Genomic DNA, 20530 nt, shown 5'->3' with positions numbered 1-20530 from the left:
CAATTGGAGCTGGTGACAAAGACAAATCGGCAGCTTAGGAGAACCACTAGCCCAACTAGATCTTTTCCTGCTAATTTCTTTTATAAGTGGCAAATAAGGACCTTGAAATAAAAGTCAGAAGGTGTAAAGGAGAAGCCGAGATGATTTTTATTTTAGAGGGTTTGGAACGTTAGGTGGAGAAGGGAAGGAAAAGGGAAAGAAACAACAGCAGAATAACAATCTTTTTGATGCAATATTTTACAGTCAACAAACTGCTTCGGCAGTGAATAATATTGGAGAGCTTTTAAAACTGCTATCATAGAAAAATGTACAGCTAGGGTAATATTTTAAAAGTGGGAAACTATCATGTGGGAGACAGGGACGGTTATATGAGAGAGAGAGAAGAAGGTAGAGACTGTCCCTGTAATGAGTTCAATTTCTTTGCGTTTTCAAAATGCTAGGCTCTTTTCTTACATATCTATCACAGATAAAGGCTTCAGACTCTCTTGGGTTTCCCCCCCCACCATTTAATATAAAAGTACTGTTCAGTTCCTTACTGTGCATGTTTATAGTGCTCCTGCGACTGGGGAGTTACAGGCCAGCAGAGAACTCAAATATTCTTCCCATTGTCCTTTCAAATTAAATAAATAAAACCCTTATCACTTGGCCCCTGTCTTTTGTGCAAGGGAAAGAACTTCACAGCCTGCGAGGCTATGGAAAGGAAAGGGAAGACCTGCAGACAAAGCTATCTCAAAAATAAGCCCACTCTGTGCATTGTAGGCTTTTTTTTTTTTCATGCCACGGCTGCAAAGCACATCAGCACTGTGCAACACAGAGCCCTCACTAAGCATGAATAAATCGTAAGGCAGATTTGAAGCGCATCAGCATCTTTCAAACTGGCCGCTGTGTACTTTGGTGGGGAGAGGGAAAGAACTTAAAAGAAAGTTCTGAGCTGGATACCTGAAGGCAGATTCTCATGCCTTTGCTCGCAGTGAATAGCTCTTAACTTCTATGGCAGCCAGTTGCACTTCTTGTTAAGTGAGATCCAATTCCATCAGAGCAAAAGGCATAAGAAACTAGTTTTTACCTTGTTTTATGGTCTACACTGAAGTTATAGTTTACTTCAGGTTCTCCAAATGCTGCTTTTGCAAAGCAAAGGCTGAGGTCCACACAAGTGGGATGGAGATCCACAACTTTCTACTAGTTCAGAGATGTTTCTCCTGTAAATTCTGTCTCAACAAAGCCTAAAGCTTTATTATCCCTTTTAGACTTTGATTAAAATACCTAGTATGGATTTAAGAATATTTTTTCTTGTTACCTTTATTTCTAGTCTTAAGATTTTTTTTAATTTAATTTTTATTTTTTAGTGTTCAGTGAGTGTTTACATATTGTACATGACAGAAGAATAATCGTTTCTTCTTAGAGTGGCTCACAGAATAGCTACTGAGCATATGGGACAGTGGCAAGATCTACCCCTACTACATGATGCAGTTTGGCAAAAGATGTAGAATGTGCAACTCGATTTGTTATATAAATAAATCTGTCTGTTAAATCATATCAGTGTTTGCTTTCAAGACAAATACTTTAAGGTTTCAACAACTTACCAGCCTGAATAGGCATACATTCCTGAATAGAAAGCAAGTGGTAATCCCATAATACTGGCATCATTCCCTGCAAAGGCATTTTTAAAGTGCCGTGTCTCGCCTGCAACATCAACAAAAACAGTACTGAAAAACAAGCTCTTTGGTCACCTCCTACTTTAAAACAAATAAATATATCACCCCAGAGAACATTTAATCACCCAGCAGTCCACTGACTTCAAGTTCTGCTCTTGACCTTAATTTCTGACCCAACCCCTGCAGCCAAATTCTGCCAGTAATTGTAAAAGGTTTTTGTGGCATCTCTAGCTATGCCAAAGCAGAATTTGACCTATTAGGTTTTTTTAAAGCATTCTGAGCTTGATGACACTCACTGAACTGTTGTCTCCAGCAGTGACTTACATCAACATGAAAGAGCAGAATGAGGTCTGTAGCTTTTGCTATAAAATTTTACCTTGTTTGTTAACATTTTCATCAGAAGGAACATTGCAAGCATTTCACTTACAAGCAACATTTTTAAAGTAAACAAACTCCGTGTCTTAAAACCTTTCTGCCCCAGAAGTTCTTAGCCCTTAGCAACCCTCTACCACATTATAGGCAGCACTGTAGCTTACATTATACCAAGTAAGAATTATGCTTCTACACATGCAGATGTTTGAAAGTAAACATTTTGAAAAAAAATGCCAGGCAGACAGCAGGAAAGATGCAGGATAGGTGAGTGCCAAAGATCAATACCAAAGTGAACACACAATGTGCCCCAAAACCCTATATGCACCCCAAGTCCTGATATTCAGTAAATATCTTTTTGAATGTCCGTTGGTTACAGAGGAAGGTTCTGACAGAACCAGTTGTCTCTCTGCTGGTGTAAACACACTCCTGCTAAGAAACACAAGGCATTCGTCTTTCCTAGTGTATGCATAGCCACAGCTGAACAACGCAAGAGCTTCCATGCAGAAACCAAGGCTGATTAATACTATAGTTCCCCAAATATGCAACAGAAATTACTGAGGAGGAATTTCCTGGGAACTTTAAGTTCACAATACAAGCTTTAAATGTGTGCCTTTGTCAGAGCCCTTGAGGTGTGGTATTTCATCATTTGCAAGGTGCTCTACAGTTCTTAAGACCTCCCCACAAAATTCCAGTTTTCCAGTTGCACCCCAACTCTGCAGAAATGCAGTAGGAAGGAGAATCCACTGAGAATTTAATTAGCAATGGGCCAAATCCTCTACTCTTTACTCAGTGTTTACTAAGTTCTCAGTCAGAATTCCCACTGAAGTGGAGGCTTTTGGTATACGTGAAGAGCCATGGCCAGAGAAAGGTGCCAGTGGGGAATCAGGGACACTCTTTGATCTATGTAAGAGTGGTAAAGCCAATCCAAACTTTGGTCTGGCCTGCTTCAAAGGCCTAGAGGAAAAGGGACAGAGGGGAACAAGGAGAAAGCTTGCACATGAAATGAAGTGAGGGAAGAGGCATGGCAACAGCCAGAAAGAAAGTGAAAAGCATGAAAACAGAAATAGTGAATCAGCAGAGTGCTGCGTAGGAAAAGTTTTATTTCAGAGCCTATTGCTAGCCAGAGTTACACTGAGCCTGGTGCTGTGCTGTTGACAGACGGGAGGCTTTGTGAAGCACAATAGGAGAGCGTCCCCAGGGACACAGCCAGCAGCAACAGTTTTTGCTAAAATCTGCCACCGATTCATTCAAAAGTGTTCCCCTTTCTGACCCTCTGCACTGAATAGCTCCTCGTGCTTCCTGTCATTATTGCCTAGCATTCATGTACGGAGAGAGTTGGGGCTTGTTCCGTCTCACCCTCTCTGCTGCCAGGGCTCTGACTGAAGAGCCTCCCTCTGCAGGTGGCTGAGCGTGTACCAGTAAAGCTTCTCTGCAAGCATGGCTTTACCCAAATGACAGCCAGCAAAAGGCCTGCATAGCCATCTCCAGGCTGGGAGAGACCAATGGCCTCTGTTCATGCTCCTCGCTTAGGCAGCAACATTGACAAAGCCTGTAGAGTAAATCTGGCCTTCCAAACAATGCTGCTTGCCTTTCTTACCCTTGGTTAGTCCCAAACTATTGCATTTAGGTGCACATGTTAGTATCTTCCTTGGAAGAAATAAAGCGTACATGAAATGTGAGAATCTAGTAGAGCTGCGGGCAGGAAGCCTGTGAAAGCAACAGCTAGCTAACTACGGGTTGTCTTCCAGTACAGCACCTTTAACTTCTGCATTTCTCTCTAATAATAAATACCTATCCAACCACCCCTACCGACTGATTGGAGATTAGCATTCTCAATTAGAACAGCCTTCATCATACTGTTTCTTTCACACATTCCCCAAATCTGAGACCCTACCACCACCACACGCAGTACTGGACAGGACCAGGCACCAGTGCAATTAAAAGAGGCATGTTCTGCTTGGATGAGGCCAGTGCTTTGGCGAGGGACATGCCCATCCGTCATTAAAGCTCATCCTGACCCTTTCACAAGGTTCATGCAAAATGCAATTTACAGAGAAGAGCAATCCTATCGCTCGTTTGAAAGCCAAGTCTGATCTGAATAGTCTCATTGGCATGCAGAAGGAAATACCAGTTCATCCCAGTGTAGTTCCACTTCTAATCAATTACATGACAGTGCAGAGCTTCAGTTGAACAAGCAGAGACTAATTAAGAGATTTTGCTGCTATAAGCATTATTTGGTGGAGGCAGGTGCGGGGAGACTGGGGAGCGTAAAGATAAAAACACTTTAAAAGCATTTACTTTTCATTTCATACCTTTAATTAGCTGGATAACTCCAGGGACTATAATTATCAGAATTGCTACAAGCTTGCAAAAGGTAAGGAAAATCTGAATGCGGGCACTCCAGCTGACACTTGTGCTATTCAGGACCATCACTAGTGCTGCAAGGGGAAAAAGAAAAGTCAGAAAGAAATATTCATGTCACTGAAATCACAAAACTCTGAGAGGCTGCACAGACAATAGATTCAGGTGCACTGAAGGAAACACACCCTGATAACCTTCTCCCTCTGCTGCCCTCCCACCTCTCACATTTCCCTTCCAGGCTCCCCTGGAAATGCTTGAGCCGACCCCCTCTTTCTGACCCATCCATCTCCTCATTCTCCACCTGGCTCCTTCTGCACCAAATTAAAGCTTCATTTCCCCAGGTTCGTTAGCTGTTGGTAAACGATGAGCTGACAGAAGCCTGCCTCAGATGAAAAAAATTAATTGCACAACCCTTGTCACTCGATACTTCTGCATCGATGGCAGTTTGGTTAGAGATTTGCACTTCAGAAAACAGAAAAAATTACTAATGACATTACTCATTTAGACCCGGTATGAATTTGTCACTCACTGCCTTATTGACACCTGCATCTCTTTCCCACTATTTCCCTTCCTTTACAGCCATGCCACTTTAGACTCAACAGGGCCAGAGTGCAAGAAATGTTGCTGTCCATGCTGGGAATTGGCAAAGAAAACAAAGCCCAGGTCTGTGCTTCGCCAACACAACCAGTCTGGGTGAGAAGTGCTTTCATACCCTGTCCTGGGTCGGGGAGGGCATCTTCTGGTCTTTGCTAGGAACCAACTAACAGGAGAACAGGAGGCCTTATATGAGTGCCAGTCATTCCAGCTTATACCAGCTTATGTAAACTATTACCCTGGTAAAACAGAATCGATAAAGTAGTTTGCCAAAAAAAAAAGGAAAAAATATTTACCAAGTGAATGGAAAATGTGAGTCATTTCACTAGATAAAAATTCCCTTTCCCCCACTGCTGCAGACAAAGGTGAACATGGTACAATGAGCCTGCTCAGTGATCTGCTCTCTCCTTCCACGGCACAGAACTAATGAACGAGCTCCTCACCAGAGCCCTTCCTTCCCTCCAGCTCTCCCAAGAGCACTGCTTCATCTGCATCGGCAGCCGCATGGTGCATCACGGGACACATGAAATCCCACCAGAGCCTAAGAGCTAGTTTGCATTAGCTAGCATTGCAGGCCTGGCATGGCACAACCTTTCTGGCTACAAAAACAGCTGCTTTATCCCAGGCACTTTTTATCGGCTCTGAAGTGACAAGGCCAAAAACTGTATTTAAAAAAAAAAAAAAAAGTCTTCTCTGTTTAAATGAGAAGTGGTTTAGTTTTAATGGAAAAGTGAGAAAACAACAAGGAATCTGCATTCCAATATAATTATAACCAAAGTCAACCAATATTGTTGACCAAATTCAATAGAAACTCACAACATCACTTAATTTCAGGGTTTCACCAAAAAAAAAAAGAAAAAAGAAAAAAAGAAAAGAGATCTTAAAGGTCACAGTATTTCACTGTTTTGAACTGAAATGTTCTTTTCTGAGTCACAAGAAAGTCTCCTGAACTTCTGCAAAGTATCACATCAGATCTAAATACTACATATATATATATATATATATATTTTTTTTTTTTTTTTTTTTGCTTTATTACTTCCTTGTATACATACACTTGGCAGGAAACATAAAATTCCAGGGGCCTGATTCATTACTCTATTGTCACAACATTACCCTGACATAACTTCACTTATTTAGATGTTCAAAGTTCCCTTTAAGTCACTGCTGACTGAGATAACACCATCTTTTCTAGGGCTTGATCACATGGTAAAACGGTAGATAAGCTAAACAGCTGTCATCTAAGCAAAATATATTTAAAACTGTTATTTTGCCAAGAGTATTTAAGCTATTAAGAAAATCCAGTGCCATAAACAAGAACTGAATTACTTCAAGTTTCTTGGAAAGTTCAGTATATTGCACTTTCCTATTTCACAAGACAAGCCTGGGCAGGGACTAGGCTATGAGAAAAAGTGAAAGAAGAGTTTTATGGGTAGGAAAAGATGTGCAGTTTGACATCCAGCTTATCCAGTGTTCAAGCTCATTGCAGCAATTTGCTACCCTGACCCAGGTCAGAATAGGCAATGTGAGCATCCTCCTCCTCCTCAAGGTTTACTAATGCATCAGTTTCACCTTCCTGATACACAAGTGAGAGTGTCATCGGATGGCAAACTAGTGCAAACATTAATTTTGATCCACTCATGACCTTCCTTGCTGGTCAGCCACACACAAATCACAAGCCAAAAATTTGTGGAAGAGCCACATTGGCTTGAAGGAAAAAAAATTGAGTGTGATGTTTTCATGAAGACAACCTGCATGTGAGCAGGCTGCTAAACTTTCTCCAACCCTGAGACTCTGAGTTCAAAACAGCAAAACAGTTTAGCTGAGGCTTTCTAATTGAACAGAGAAAGCAAAATGGACACAGCAAGGACCTTCATTTGATGAGGAAGCTGAAGGAAAGCTACATCTGCAGCCAGACCAGCGCATTGTGCCATTCGCTTTAAGTCTTCTGTAAGATCAAGTCCCTTGCACAGCTGGGCAGCTGCACTAATGAAGATGGAAATTATATCTCGGGTCTATGGTCGTCATCCAACAGCACTCTTATGTGAATAAGATCTTATGGAGATACTTCAAGATTGCAGAGGCTCTGATACAGGATCACAGCAAAAATCCGAAGGAAGTAGCAACTCCCCAGACAAAAGAATAGCAAAAGTAGGACTCAGCTCTAAACTGGCAAGCTGAAAGTCAGACATCTAATCTGCCTGCATCCTCAGTGAAAAGACATTGTCCTCCAGAGGATGATTAATAACATCTCTTTTGGATGCCTAGCTAAGAGGAGATGAGTTACCTCCAGGATGGGTCTCTTCCCCTTTTTCACCACTAACTTTACAGGGAGCATGGACAACTAGACAAACTAAATAGCTAAGTAAAAGTGAGATGAATCCTAATCTAGGGGAGTGTGGAGGGAGAACAAAATAAGGTTTGTGAACAATTGAACACAATGGTAACACTGATCATGTTGCTTTTCACGATCCTTTCCCTTCACTTAGACACAGCTATAAATGGATAACAAAATCTAACAGGAGCAGCAGCAGCAAGCATTACATCCTGGCCTACTTTTCAGGAACGTATGTGCCATTGCCTCAGCAGGAAACCACAGGAGCTGCCTTCCTCTGGCTTGTCAGGCTTTTAGGTTCAAGGCATTTACACAAAGCCAAAAGTATCCTCAATTTGTGGATTTTAATGCATCAATTAAAAGGAAGTCACAGGGGGCACAAAAGCACCCACCAGAGCAGCTTTTGCTATTCCTACAGCCAAGAGATGTCTTCATTTACACTGCTTGCCTGAAAACTGTCAGCAGGAGAGAGCAGTGTCCATAACAGCTGCCATGACATGAGAAAAAAGCAACTACAGGCTCACATACACATCAAATTTACGCCAACAAAACTTTCCAGAGTGTTTGCCAGCAAACCCTGATAGATCTGTACAGCGGCCTTGGTTTTCAAGCATGATATGGCCTCTGTCTAACAGTCACAATTTGGGTATTTCTTTTTGTTTTGTTTTTTTTTTGGTTTGTTGGTTGGTTTTTAGCAGACCTCAAAAAAAAAATAAATAGAGAAAATCATCCATTATTGTGGCATAAAATGCCCAAAATATGAGTAAATTTAAAAGCTTTATAAATGTGCAAGTTGGTAACCTTACAGTTTAATAGTTGTTATTTTTTTTTTTGTGTGTTTTTTTTTCTTTTTTCTTTTTTCTTCTGTTTGTTTGAATCCTGTATATTTGCTGTCTGATATGGAGACCAAGTGAAAAGATTAGAACTGGCTCAGTTAAGGCTGCATGTCTATTCAGGTTGTAGATCAATAGTACAGTTCAATACATTAACACACTATAATTTATCCCTCACTTTGAATATATTTGAATATTTGAATATACTTAACCGTAAGATTAGGAGAAGAGCTAACAGATGCAATTAAAGCAATGCATGAATATAGATTTTTTTACACTGCCTATCTTCATGCTTTGCAAAGGTCTTCTTCAATGGAAGAAGCGATAAATATGGAGAAGTCTATCAGCTTTCATTTAAAAAGAAAAATAAATTTCTAAATGTTTCTCCTAAAAAGAAGATAGTCTTCAGCATCAGAACAAAGATGGCCTGAATCCCTCTGCTTTGTGTCCTGGGGCTGTTGTGTGCAAGGAGGCAAATCTCCAGCTCAAGCAAAGTTGGGCATTTAGAAGGCCTCCTCTCCTGTATTCATTTTCTTCTATACTTCCTCCCTATGTCAGGGCATGTACCGGTTCTCTCTTCTCTACCTATCCACTTACTTTCATAAAAAATGTCATAATGAAATATGTTCGAGACGTCTGTTCTTTTCTAAGTTTCAGTTAAATTGAGTGAGTTCAAAAAAATTTTATGGCAGACTGACAGGCAGACCAAGATGTGCATATCCCATATTTGCCTAGGTGTTTCCCCCTGCAGAGAGATTCATTTGAAAAACACAGAGTGAATTAAAGTGATCTCTAAGTTTGAAAATAGGCAGCTTGTGCTTCTCAGAGGCTTAGGAACCTGAGGAATGAGAAACTCCACATGAGCACCCTTTTCTCTTCTGAGCCACTGAAATGTTCAGACTCTTTGTTTCAAAAAATAAAATAAAATAAAAGTTACCATGAAGAAAGCACCATACCCTGGAACAGAAAATTTGTGTCTACAGCTCAGGACAGGTATGATTTCAAGAGAAATTTTGTGCCCAGCAGATGCTTTGCTCCTAAAAATAACAAACCAAGATGGAGATATTTTTAAAAGTCACCATCTCCAGTAGTTCCATTTCAGTTCTCATATGATCTGCATATGGTCTCCTCTCAGCACCATTGCTCCTTTTTTCATCACTGAGGCTGAGGTGGGATGGTGGGGAGTAGAATGGACTGCAGCCACCCCATGAGTAGTGCTTGTTCACAACTAGAAAGCAGCTGCAGTGTCTGCCACTCCCCACCATAATCCTGGCTGCACCTACCTTGGGCAAGCATTACACACCATGTCAAAAGGAACCCTCTCTCCTGCACAAGCATGAACATCGTTCTTGGTCATGCATAATGCTGGTATGCACTATTTCACCTGCTCCCCCCTTATCTTCCTTCACAAATCTGCTGTGCTGAGATGGCCATGAAGAGGAAAGGAAGAACTGCCCTCCGTGTCCGTTTTGTGTAAGAGAAGAAATATTAGGTTTAAATTGTAAAAAAAAAGGATATTTAGGTGAAAAACAAATGAGAAAACTTTTTTATGATAAGGATAGAAAGAAAAATGGGCTACAGAGCTGGGTGAGGATGTAGAAACTCCTTCTCTGGAGCTCTGAAGACGATTTTAGACCAACATCTGTCAGAAATTGTTTAGGTACGCTGACTGTTTTGGGGAGCAGGGGATCACCTAGAGATTTTTCAAAATCTCTTCCTGACTTTTCCAGTATGATGAGAAATGACAAGGTAAAGCTATAAAATAAAGTTTCACTCAAGGACAGAGTTTAACCGTGCTTCTTACTACCTTTCTGCCCACGTAATAAAGACAGATATGTAGCAAGCGCTCTGTCATCATAGGTGGTAGAAGGGATCAAGAGCTGGTAAGACGACAAAAAAGCACATCATTTCACTTTCTGATTAACGTAACACAATTTTCAGTGGAAGCAAACACTACCTTTGGCACCATTAAATTGGATTATAAGATCTTCAGGGCTCCGATGTGTCTGTGAGGCTCAACAACATCTTAATCTTGCCTATTGCTCTGCCTATATGCACACTACAAAACATTCATAACAATTTCCACCCCAACAGCTAATTGTTACAGTACAAGATTAACAGCCGTACATCCTCTGGTACCTGAGCTTAAGTGTAGCATATGACCAAAACCCACTAAAAATGAAACTCCACTGCAGAGCACGCTGCAAAATTACAATAAAGCCTCAGTCTGACATGTCCGTGTTTCTCTCAGCACCATCCCATTCACAATTACAAACTTTCTCCAGGAAACTCTTGCTTCAGTGAAACAACAGCTCATCCTACCTGCTCTGCACAGACCCTTGGTCACCATAGGAACAGTCTGCTGTGAGCTCCTATCTCCCTTTAGGGTGTAATTATTTCTGCATATCTCCGCACCCCCCCTGCAACGCTACTTCTTTGTTTAATTACTTTGTGTAGCCCTGGCTTATCACACAGATTTTCAATTAAATTAAAAGCAATAAAAATCTATTTTAAAGTGTTCGCTTATTGTGCTTGAATCACACACACTTAACAAAACACTTTTAACGGAGTCCTCACTTAACATTCCGTCACAGTGACCTTGAAGTTGCTGAACATCTGTTTCACCCTTATCTCTTACTGAAATATTTTAGCCAGATGTAGCCATAAAAAGTCATTGACCTCAAAATTCAAGCCCTTAATTCAATTATTCCTATGAAACCTATAGTTTGTGCATAATTAATTCAGAAAGAAATGTGGTCACACAGTGCTTTTTTTAACACTCCTGCCAGAAGAGCTCTCTTACCAAGAGAGCTCCTACACAAAGCTTCAGTAACCTGTAGACTGCAAATTTCAATGTCAATTGAACTCTCTACCCCAAAGAAAGAAAAAGTAATCCGAACCTATTATTGTGCAAAATTAAAGTGGTCTCCTGTGTGCCTTTGATCACTTTGCAAGTCTTAATTCTTTTTTCCAGTCCTTTTGTTTCTGCTATGTGCACTGGCCAAACTGAAAGGAACAATCTGTTACTAATTACTCACGTCTGCTCCACAGTCTCCTCCCAGGACAGCTGAGTGAGTGTGTGTGTGTGTGTGTGTGTGTGTGTGTGTGTGTGCGTGTGCGAGGAGCACCATCCCTGGTAATTGCACAAAGATGGAAACAAGCCTCCAGTGTCACGTGGAGCAGAGCCTCATTCACACACCAATCCAGGCAGACTGAAAAGTTCCTGGTCTAGGGGTAGCCTCCTTCCCCCCATCAGCTCCAAACGATCCCTTTACACTCATTACTTAGCAAGAGGAGAGCAAACTGCTGGTAACCAGCATGCATTTTCACCAAAGTGCACACCCTGCTCCCAAAGTCCTTTGGGTTCCTGCCTCCCGAACTGCGATGCCTCAGTAAGTTTTATCACTGTGCAGGACAGGGAGGGACTAGAAAAAATGATCTCATGTTGCCTGTGCTCCAGTCAAGGGAACTACATTTCTTCATGGCATCATACTTGGCAAGTACTTGCCTCCTAAAACAGAGGTAAAGCAAAGCACTTAAAATCAAGTAATCATTCTTTCCTATCTCTGGCACTGGCTCACCATCTCTTAGGGACTAAAATTGCTTCCACAAAAATAATGAGAGTTTTGCCATTAATTTCAGTGGCAACAGAATCAGGGTTGGCAATAGATTTTCTCTGCCATTAATAAAGTCTGGTATTCTTTTTACTACTACATATGTTCACAAATACACAAATCAAGGCAAAAAGTCATGCTGATGCCCTTGGCACGGAATGCACAATCATTCTGCAGTGATTCACACCAAACGACTACCTGTTCAGAGTGTGATTACTTATTTTTTTTTAATTTACATAATCTTTACTCTTCCTGAAAACTAAAGTTGGATACTTACTGATGCCAACAGCTGTAATAAGTTTGATTGCAAGTTCTGGGATTTCACACTGCATAAAGAAAGGTTCCAAAATATACCGTCCAAATGCCAACGATATCACTGCTGTGGCAGCAGGGCTAGGGTGAAAAGTAAGAACAAAAAAAAAATCACAAAATTAATCTGCAGTAGTATGTAAACAATATCCATTTGGGATCATACTGTAAATTTATTATCACAGAACTGCAAAGTGTACCTAACTGTGGTGCCTGTTAGCAGCTATGCCACCAGGTACCATGATTTCTGAGTATAACAGATAACCATAAACAGTTTGGCTTTGCTCAGTGATGATGATCTTGCCAGCATCACTTCTTCCCATGTTCACTCTTACAACTTTCGTGTTGTGAAGAAAGGAAATGTATCAACACAAATTTTCCCTGCCGTGCTTGAAGTGAACGTGGCCACAATTAAATTGCATGGGCAACACCCTGAGTGAAAGTTGTTGGGGACTGAATTTTTAGTGGCAAGGTACATCTTACCCCTCACAGACAAGCAAATTAATCTCAGTGAAGCTGAGAATTCTGCTGTACTGAAATAAGCATCCAGAAGTTACCCAAACCTATTAATAAATCTGGGACAACATAAAAAAAGACAAGGTAAAAAAAAATGAATGAAAATGGTATATCCTAAAATGCAAAGAATTTTTATAATGTTTCCTACTTTTATTGAGTAACAACTTTCCAGCACTGTGAGAACAAAAATCCTCAAAAGTACAGAAAGTCCTTTCCATGAAACGGGAATGCAAGGGAAAGCAGGCATGCAGGCATCTACAAATTTGAAGTAATATTCATACAGTCTTTCTCTTCAAGACAAGCTAAATGTTTGCCAGGAGCCCTAGCACTGGCATGTATTACCAGTACTTTGCCCTGTGCCTGAGATCAGACACTGTCTGCACATTACAGTCTCAGCGGTCTGTTCCCATGTGCCTGGGGAGGACACTTTTTCCCTCCTCAGGACAGCTGGTGGTAACTGTGCCTCATCACACTTACACACAGCAAGGAAAAAAAAGGTATTTGATTCTGCCTCATATTGTTTTTGAGTTAAACAAGAGTCCATTCAAATTTGTTATGAGGAATCCAGAACATTTAATAAAACAATGCCTTAAGTGCAGAATATACATCTCCCAGAAGAATTTTAACAAAAACATAGTTGCTATAGAGCAGTGTAAAAACTCTGCAGAGAAGTATTATTCTTCATTGAATGCTAGAGGAATTTTCCACAAGAGAGCTTTGCCTTTGAGACAAAAAGCACTTTCTTAGCACCATGACTCAACCAAAAGGTCACACATTGTGTTGGACCAAACAGCAGGAGAGCACAGACCAGAAGCATCTTCCTAAGAAAGTTTCTGCAGAGACAAGTGAGGATTGCTGCTTGTGTACACCCCATGCACAAGAACCACCCCTCTCACTGGCCAACAACTGGCTTCACAGCCGCTGCCTTTGCTACAGGCTGAACGCCCCCTGCATGAGCTTTACCCATCCATTTATTGTCTTTACCTTGGTGGAATATTTCTGATTTACATAAGCAGATCACCAAGCTTCCAGCATTTGAATGCTGCAGACTGCCAAAAGTAGCTTGAACTGGCCTGGATCAGATGAAGGATCAGATCTTTGGAGCTTTCCCAGGTCTTTTTCCTCAGCCTCTGCTCCTTCCCCCAGAACTTGGATTTTTCTCTCTCATTTTAAGAAAAGCCTTAATAAAGTGGCAGTCACCGTTAGCTCCACAATGTTCATCTTTAAAAACAGAGCTCTTAAGTTATACCTTCATTAAATATCTAGTTAGTTATATCTTTAATAAATATGTAGGCCTCCTGTGTTCCCACATTTTAGGGGAGATGGTGGTGATGGTGTGCCTGGCTAGCTGAGGCAGACGTTGAAGGGATGGAGCATATTCCTTTTTACTGCAGTCAGAAAGAAAGATTGGCAGGCTCCTAAGATCTGTACATTCATGAAAGCACAGAAAGTGAATTAGCAGCTTTCATTTAAGGGCAGGAAAAAAAAAAAAAAAAGCAACAGAGAGAGAAAAAAAAGCCACTGGGAGAAGGGCAGGCCTACTGCCGGCAGCACATACCAGAGGTGAGTAAGTCACCTCTTTGGCAGTGCGCTCTTACCTAACCTGTGTTTAGCAACCACCATATACAAGCACTACAGACAATGTGTTCACACTATTGTCTTCACTTGTGAACTTTTTTTTTGTAGTATTTTTGTAGGTATGTAGTACACCCACAACCTGACTCCTAGGGAGAAAAGGAGTTCCTACATGTACTGGATGAGGAACAGCGTAGCGTAAGGCACTTCTGAATACAGGGGGATGCTAGCACAGTTTAGTCAGTGCATGGGCAGAATTTAAGTGCATCCTACACTGTAAAAGAGGGGCTGTAAAGATATATGAGGAGAGAAAAAGTTTATTTTGGTCGTGGCTGCTCCAGAGCCTGTGGGTGTGATAATTCTGTGTCTTTCAGAGGAGAAAAGGCTTAACTGAGAAGTGCGTGTGCAGTTTCACCCAGTGAAAACACCATAGGTGCATACTAAGTCCCAAATTCTTTGATAGCAGTAGCCAATTAGTTTACGATGCCAGAGTCAGACAGGAGACTACATGGAGTTTAGGCAGCGCTACTCTGATCATCACAAGTTATAACAAGTACGTCTCCCTTGCTGCCTCTCAGATTTGATGATTAAAGAATCCACTGATGTTCTTTCCCATGTGCAGGATGATTATTTACTGGGTGTGGGGCAGATCACAATGACTAAGAATGTTTTTATGATACTCCTAAGACACTGTCATATGTACAAAATTTTTTAAACATTTCATGAGGAGAGGAATTTCTGAAGTCTCGTTTCTTGTGGGTACTTATGCCTAAGCTAATAGTGTCCCCTCTGCCCAGTAGGGTGCAGATTAACAAGGGGATTTCTACCATTACTCTCTTTTGTTGATTCTCTGTTGTGCAAGGATATAGCTATGTTCACACCACTGTTTCCTTCAGTGAAAACCATAGGTCTGCTTCCTCTATCTGGTTTTCTCTTTGGCAAGAAGATAATATTATTAAGGTATCTACTCCTTCACTACATTTGGTGGAAATTTTGCAATTTGTGCAAGGGTTACCGATGAGTGAGGAGGATGTGAGGGACCATCTGACGTACACAATTATTTCCTCTGAAAACAAGATAAGGATTTATGGATTCATAATGACTCAGCACTCTTAGTGCTTTTAAACTCAACAGGCTATGCTAGAACTTGTCAATATTATGTAAACATAGCTGTGATTTGAGATGAGGCTTGTGCTTTTGTGATTCATTTGCTGGTTTCAGAAGAGAGAGGAAAGGAGTGCTAACTAGCCTAAGGCTCGCATGGATCACTCCTGAATTTATTTTACATAAGTGAATTGCATTTTCTACATATAACAAGCTTTTCAGCCTCAGCAATACTATTAAAAAAATAAAATGAAATAAAATAGAATAAAATAAAATAAAATAAAATAAAATAAAATAAAATAAAATAAAATAAAATAAAATAAAATAAAATAAAATAAAATAATAAAATAAAATAAAATGGGCCATATTTTAGTGTGATAACAAGATCCAGTTACATTATGAAAATTTATTTGCTATGGTTTCGTAATTCTGCATCTTCATATTGTAATATCTTATACAAAGTCGAGGGCTGCATCAACCACACCACATCAGTACTTCACACGTTTTAGATATGTAAGGACTTCCTGTTGCTTTATTTGCCCAGCTAGTGCTTTTCATATTAACTTCTTTTAGACATTGGAACAGGCTGCCCAGGGAAGTGGTGGAGTCACCATCCCTGGAAGTCTTTAAAAGACGTTTAGATGTAGAGCTTAGGGATATGGTTTAGTGAGGACTGTTAGCGTTAAGTCAGAGGTTGGACTCAATGATCTTGAGGTCTCTTCCAACCTAGAAATTCTGTGATTCTGTGATTCTCTAACACACCATGAAAACAAAATACAGGGACTTGAACTGACATCTAGAGAATACATGGTGCCCCGAAATCTTAAATATACTGGGCAATAACTTTGCTATGCATTATTCCTGTATGTATAGACAAGAGCAACGACTCCAAAAGCCACTTTCAAGACTGACAAAATGCAGAGGTGACTTTTCTCTTCCACTGTATTTCAAGTAGGCACAGGTATTAACATTAATGGGTACAGTAAGCTTAGCAAAATTAAACAAGTAGCTGAATTTGTGTGACAGGCTTTTTTCATAGAATCTTTTTTTTATACATGAAACATTTTTTAATGTTTCAATGCCAACAAGCAAAACAGCATTGTTAAATTCTCTGAAGCAGCTGTACTAAAAAACTTAGCTCATATGTCAAGATATGTTTGATTTCTTTTGCACATCATGTGTTGGAGAGTTTTCTTCATGACTGAAAAGCATATTGCCATCAGAAAAGAAACAGAGAAAAGCCATGATACACTTACCGAATAATGAGTAATTCCACCCAGACTCTCACAAAAGCAGGTAATGGGCCAAAGGCCTCTAGGATATAGGTGTAGTGACCGCCAGATTTCTTAATGCATGTTCCCAGTTCAGCATAGCAGAGGGCACCTGTAAGAGTTAAGCTAAGGCATCACGAGATATCCAGAAATACCTTTCCAAACACTTGTAAGGTAAACAACGGAGCTGCTGCAGTATCACAACTTCTGATACATTTTAATCCTCTTTCTTTCAAGCAATTTTATAAGTTTCGAGTCATTCAGCTAGACCTGCAGTTACCCAAGCTGTACATGTATGCAGTTACATTTACGTGAAAGCCACTGAACAAACTATTTGCTAGCAAGGTGTTTCATTACTCATCCGTGCCTTGGGAAGAGGTATGACAAACTGCTGTGTCACGCCAGCCACCCCAGCTGGCCCAGCTAAGTGAAAGCCCTCTGACACACATGCTTGTTATCGAACTACGATCAGCTCCTTGCAGCCTCAGAAATCCCTGCCTTGCCCCTGAAGGAAAGCCTAAAGACTGCATTCCCTCTCCTCAGCCATGGGGAAAGCAATAGACAGACTGAAGTTTGGAAGCAGGAATTGCAGGTGGAGGATTTTCCTCATTATTACCCCCAACACCTTACATACAGAACTCTGGGTACGGCTTGGCCCTGGCTTTCCAACACCAGTGCAGTGCTGTGTGTGCAACCAACACAATGGAAGCTCTGCTCATTCCTGCATTGCCTTAAGTACAGACAACTTCACGTTGTCTTAGCAGGGGGCTCACTTCAACACTCAGTGTCTTTACGACGACTAAAATAAAACCAAAATCATCATCATGTTGCCACAGTGGGGAACCAGGTTCGTGCAGAAGTGGTTCAGGCCCCCTTGGGTGAGCATTAGAAGCACTCACAGTAAGCAGCAGTTCCCAGGGAGGTCGCCAAGGCTGCCTCCAGCACAACACACTGCCTCAGCCATTATGGAGCAGGAAAAAGCATGCTGCAACTATGAGGACCTGCATGAAGGTTTCTTTGCCCGTGCATCGTCTGCTACTGTTGTTTAATGAGCCATCACCCAGCCTCAAAGCCAATGGATTCTCAGCTCCACAGGTCGACCTCATCAGCAGAAAAAAGGTTTGCCACCTCAGTTCAATGTCGGCAGCCCTTTTGAGAGACTCTGAGAAGCCACAGGAAAACCAAAACAAAGTTGGCAAGCACTGAATCACACAGAGCTATGATCAGCAACATGTACGAAGTCTGCTCCCCGCCTGCTTTTATGCTACTAGACTTTAAGATGAAAATTACAGTTGTCAAAACCACCTAACACACACCAAACTGGATGGAGCTGTAAGACGTTATGACACATTCCATCCTCCTTCCTTCGCTTTGTTTGGGGCTTTGCAAAAACACAACAACTTGTATCTGATCATCTTCAGCTTACTTGGAAATGTACTCAATGAAACACTTATAGCCACACACACACACACAAAAAAAAAAAAAAAAAAAAAAAAAATACTATTGATGACTTTTCTCTTTCCAACTTCTTCTGGAGTGGCTCAGGATGAAATCAAACTGTGCTTTGATACATGTTACACAGACAGCCTCAGCAAGACCTTAGGTGATCTTTGTATGAGATTTTATTATATCATGCAGGAAATTAAAAACACCCATGATATAAAAATTATGAAAAAATAACTGTAACGGGTCAGAGAAAAGAGGTAATATCTTTTGCTGGGCCAAATTAGACACATCTTCACATCCTGAGATCTGGGAAATGCCCAGGAAAATCCATCTGATTTTCTTCCACAGACTTGACTTCACAGCCAGAAAATTACTAGTATTAAAATTATGTGATGCTTAAGCAAATTCTAGTTTAACTGAATCTAAAGACCAAGGTATTAGAACAGGGTTGCAAATTGCATTTGAGGTCTTTCTTTATAGGGGAATTTTGCTTCCTGGCAGGACTTCCATGCTAGCACAGCAGGTTACATTTCACATTGTACCAAAGCATTTAACATTTGACCAAAATAGTTCCTAAATTTCTTGTATTGTCTGTTTGGCTTGGGTGGACTTATAGAGTCAACGCTGCCTTTAAGTTCAGAGCCAAGTTACACAGGGTGGCATTCGCATGTTCCACCTATTAAGCAGACACATGTTAGGCCGTGTTTGCCTTCTTTACCTCTTGCCAGAAAACAAGTCGTCTCTGTTTTAAATAAAGCCAATATTCATGTTAGTTCTTCAGCTTCTTTGAGATTAACTCATTAAGTAGGTCAATGGACCCTCTGTCCCACAGAAGCCAGGGTGGGGTTTTCCACTCTGAATGGGGGCTTTGTGTACAGAACAAATAAACTGGCATTCTTCAGAATTTAATACTGTTAAAAAGGAAACACAGCAAAATTAGTAAAAACTGTCACGATCGGCAGGCCAGCAACAAAATTCACATTACAGATTTGTTTCTGTCATGCTCTTTTTTGCTACCCAACCTTTCCAAGCCACATCGTGAGCGGGGAATAAAGGGAAAAACAGTAACACAAGACCAGGGAGAAGGGTTATTAGTATTATTACTTTGCTCCCTTTCACGCCAACACAGATTATGTCCAGTGGGAGTTATTCCTCCCAGACCTTGACCGAGCCTCCAGGGAACTGAGTCAAACTGTCTGAACATTTCGCTGGTGCTCGGAATGACCCGTGTGCCCCGCTGCCAGGGGCCTTACAAGCAAATGGTGAACTACTTCTCACAGCCAGAAGGAAAACATTATACATATAGCACTTTTTATGGCATAAAGCAGACATTCGCTTTTTCTTTAGGGGTCCGTGAGAAACGATTTGCGCTTACAGCCTGTGTTGACACGGCACCAGGGGACAGAGATTGCACAGCGCTGCACCCTCCACACAACCTATCACACAGCAAAAGCCTTCCGCAGCCCTATTGGTCCTCCAGCTCCACACTGTGCCTTGATATCCAATGGCAAAATCAGACAAAAAATAGAAATAATCCACCAGCTGTCCCTCTGGACCAATTAGAAACTTTTGAGAGACTTACCAAAGAGCGAGAGGATGCCACACACTGTCCAGACAGTCAAGGACATGCCCACACTGCCTGTGTTCTTCAGGATCCCTTTGGGCGAGATGAAGATGCCGGCTCCAATAATAGTGCCAATGATGATGGAGATCCCCCTCAACAGCGTGACTTTCTTCTTCAGCACAACCTTTTGCTCCTGGACTGGCTGCCCGCTGTCCAGAGAGGACAACCTGCCATTAGGCTGCCCCTGCAAGTAGCTCCCATTAGATGCTGTCGGCACAGCAGCTTTCCTGACCATGCTCCCGTGCCACCAGCACGCCGACGGCAGGCACAGCCAAAAAGTTTGCAGCAGCAACTCAAGGCTTTTTCCTCCCTCTGTAGCCAACTACTTAAGCCTCTTCCTCTGCCTGCTCTTATCTGCCAAGCTGCTCCTACGCGCAGGTAGGGAGCTCCTGAAGCGTGTTTTACCCTTCCCTGCTGCCTGCGCAGTGCTCAGCAACACCTGTGCTTTCCCCCAGCTCGCCGGTGCTGCCCTATCATTGGAAACCAGCTCAGCTTCCGCGTGGACTTGTATTTAAGCTCTTGTCATACCAAGTTACTCCAGCTGAATGATGATGCAAATTCTCCAGGTTTGCATCAGCCATTTGAGAAACCTCTGGCATTACTCAGCACTTTCTTTTTTTTTTTAAACGGTAGGGGCATGTTGCACAACCGATCTGAGCGTGGTGGGAAGAACAAAGCCCTCGCGAGGAAAGCGAGCCAGTCGAGCTCAGCACATCACCGCCGACACCCTGAGACACACACTCCCCAATTTTTAAAGCAACTCGTGCTCAGAAATAAAAGCCTGCTGAAACACAAAGCTTGTCGGAGTGTGAGGGGGAAAAGGAATCAAACAGGATACGTCATCTCTGGGTCTAATCCAATTTCTTTCTCTTTCAAGCCCTCGCAGTGAAAGTTCAGTTTGTGTAGCTGAACTTCTTGCCCTGC

General features: G+C 41.5%; 1 protein-coding gene across 1 annotated transcript in view; it reads right to left on the bottom strand.

Annotated features, from left to right (window-relative positions):
• The window catches only part of SLC7A11 (solute carrier family 7 member 11), a 61217-nt gene extending 40997 nt beyond the window's left edge, over nucleotides 1–20220 (bottom strand). Inside the window, exons 1-5 of the mRNA XM_032187537.1 lie at nucleotides 19565–20220; nucleotides 16522–16648; nucleotides 12039–12154; nucleotides 4340–4465; nucleotides 1584–1683 (exon numbers count right to left, since the gene is read on the bottom strand). Coding sequence (XP_032043428.1) covers nucleotides 1584–1683; nucleotides 4340–4465; nucleotides 12039–12154; nucleotides 16522–16648; nucleotides 19565–19841 — 746 coding nt within the window. The 5' untranslated portion in view covers nucleotides 19842–20220. The remainder of the gene's footprint in view (nucleotides 1–1583; nucleotides 1684–4339; nucleotides 4466–12038; nucleotides 12155–16521; nucleotides 16649–19564) is intronic.
• Between the last annotated feature and the right edge of the window lie 310 nt (nucleotides 20221–20530).

The sequence above is a fragment of the Aythya fuligula genome, chromosome 4, assembly GCF_009819795.1.
Source record: "Aythya fuligula isolate bAytFul2 chromosome 4, bAytFul2.pri, whole genome shotgun sequence".
NCBI lineage: Eukaryota > Metazoa > Chordata > Aves > Anseriformes > Anatidae > Aythya > Aythya fuligula.
Note: the sequence above shows the minus strand (reverse complement) of the source record. Positions and strands in the feature narration are given on the sequence as shown.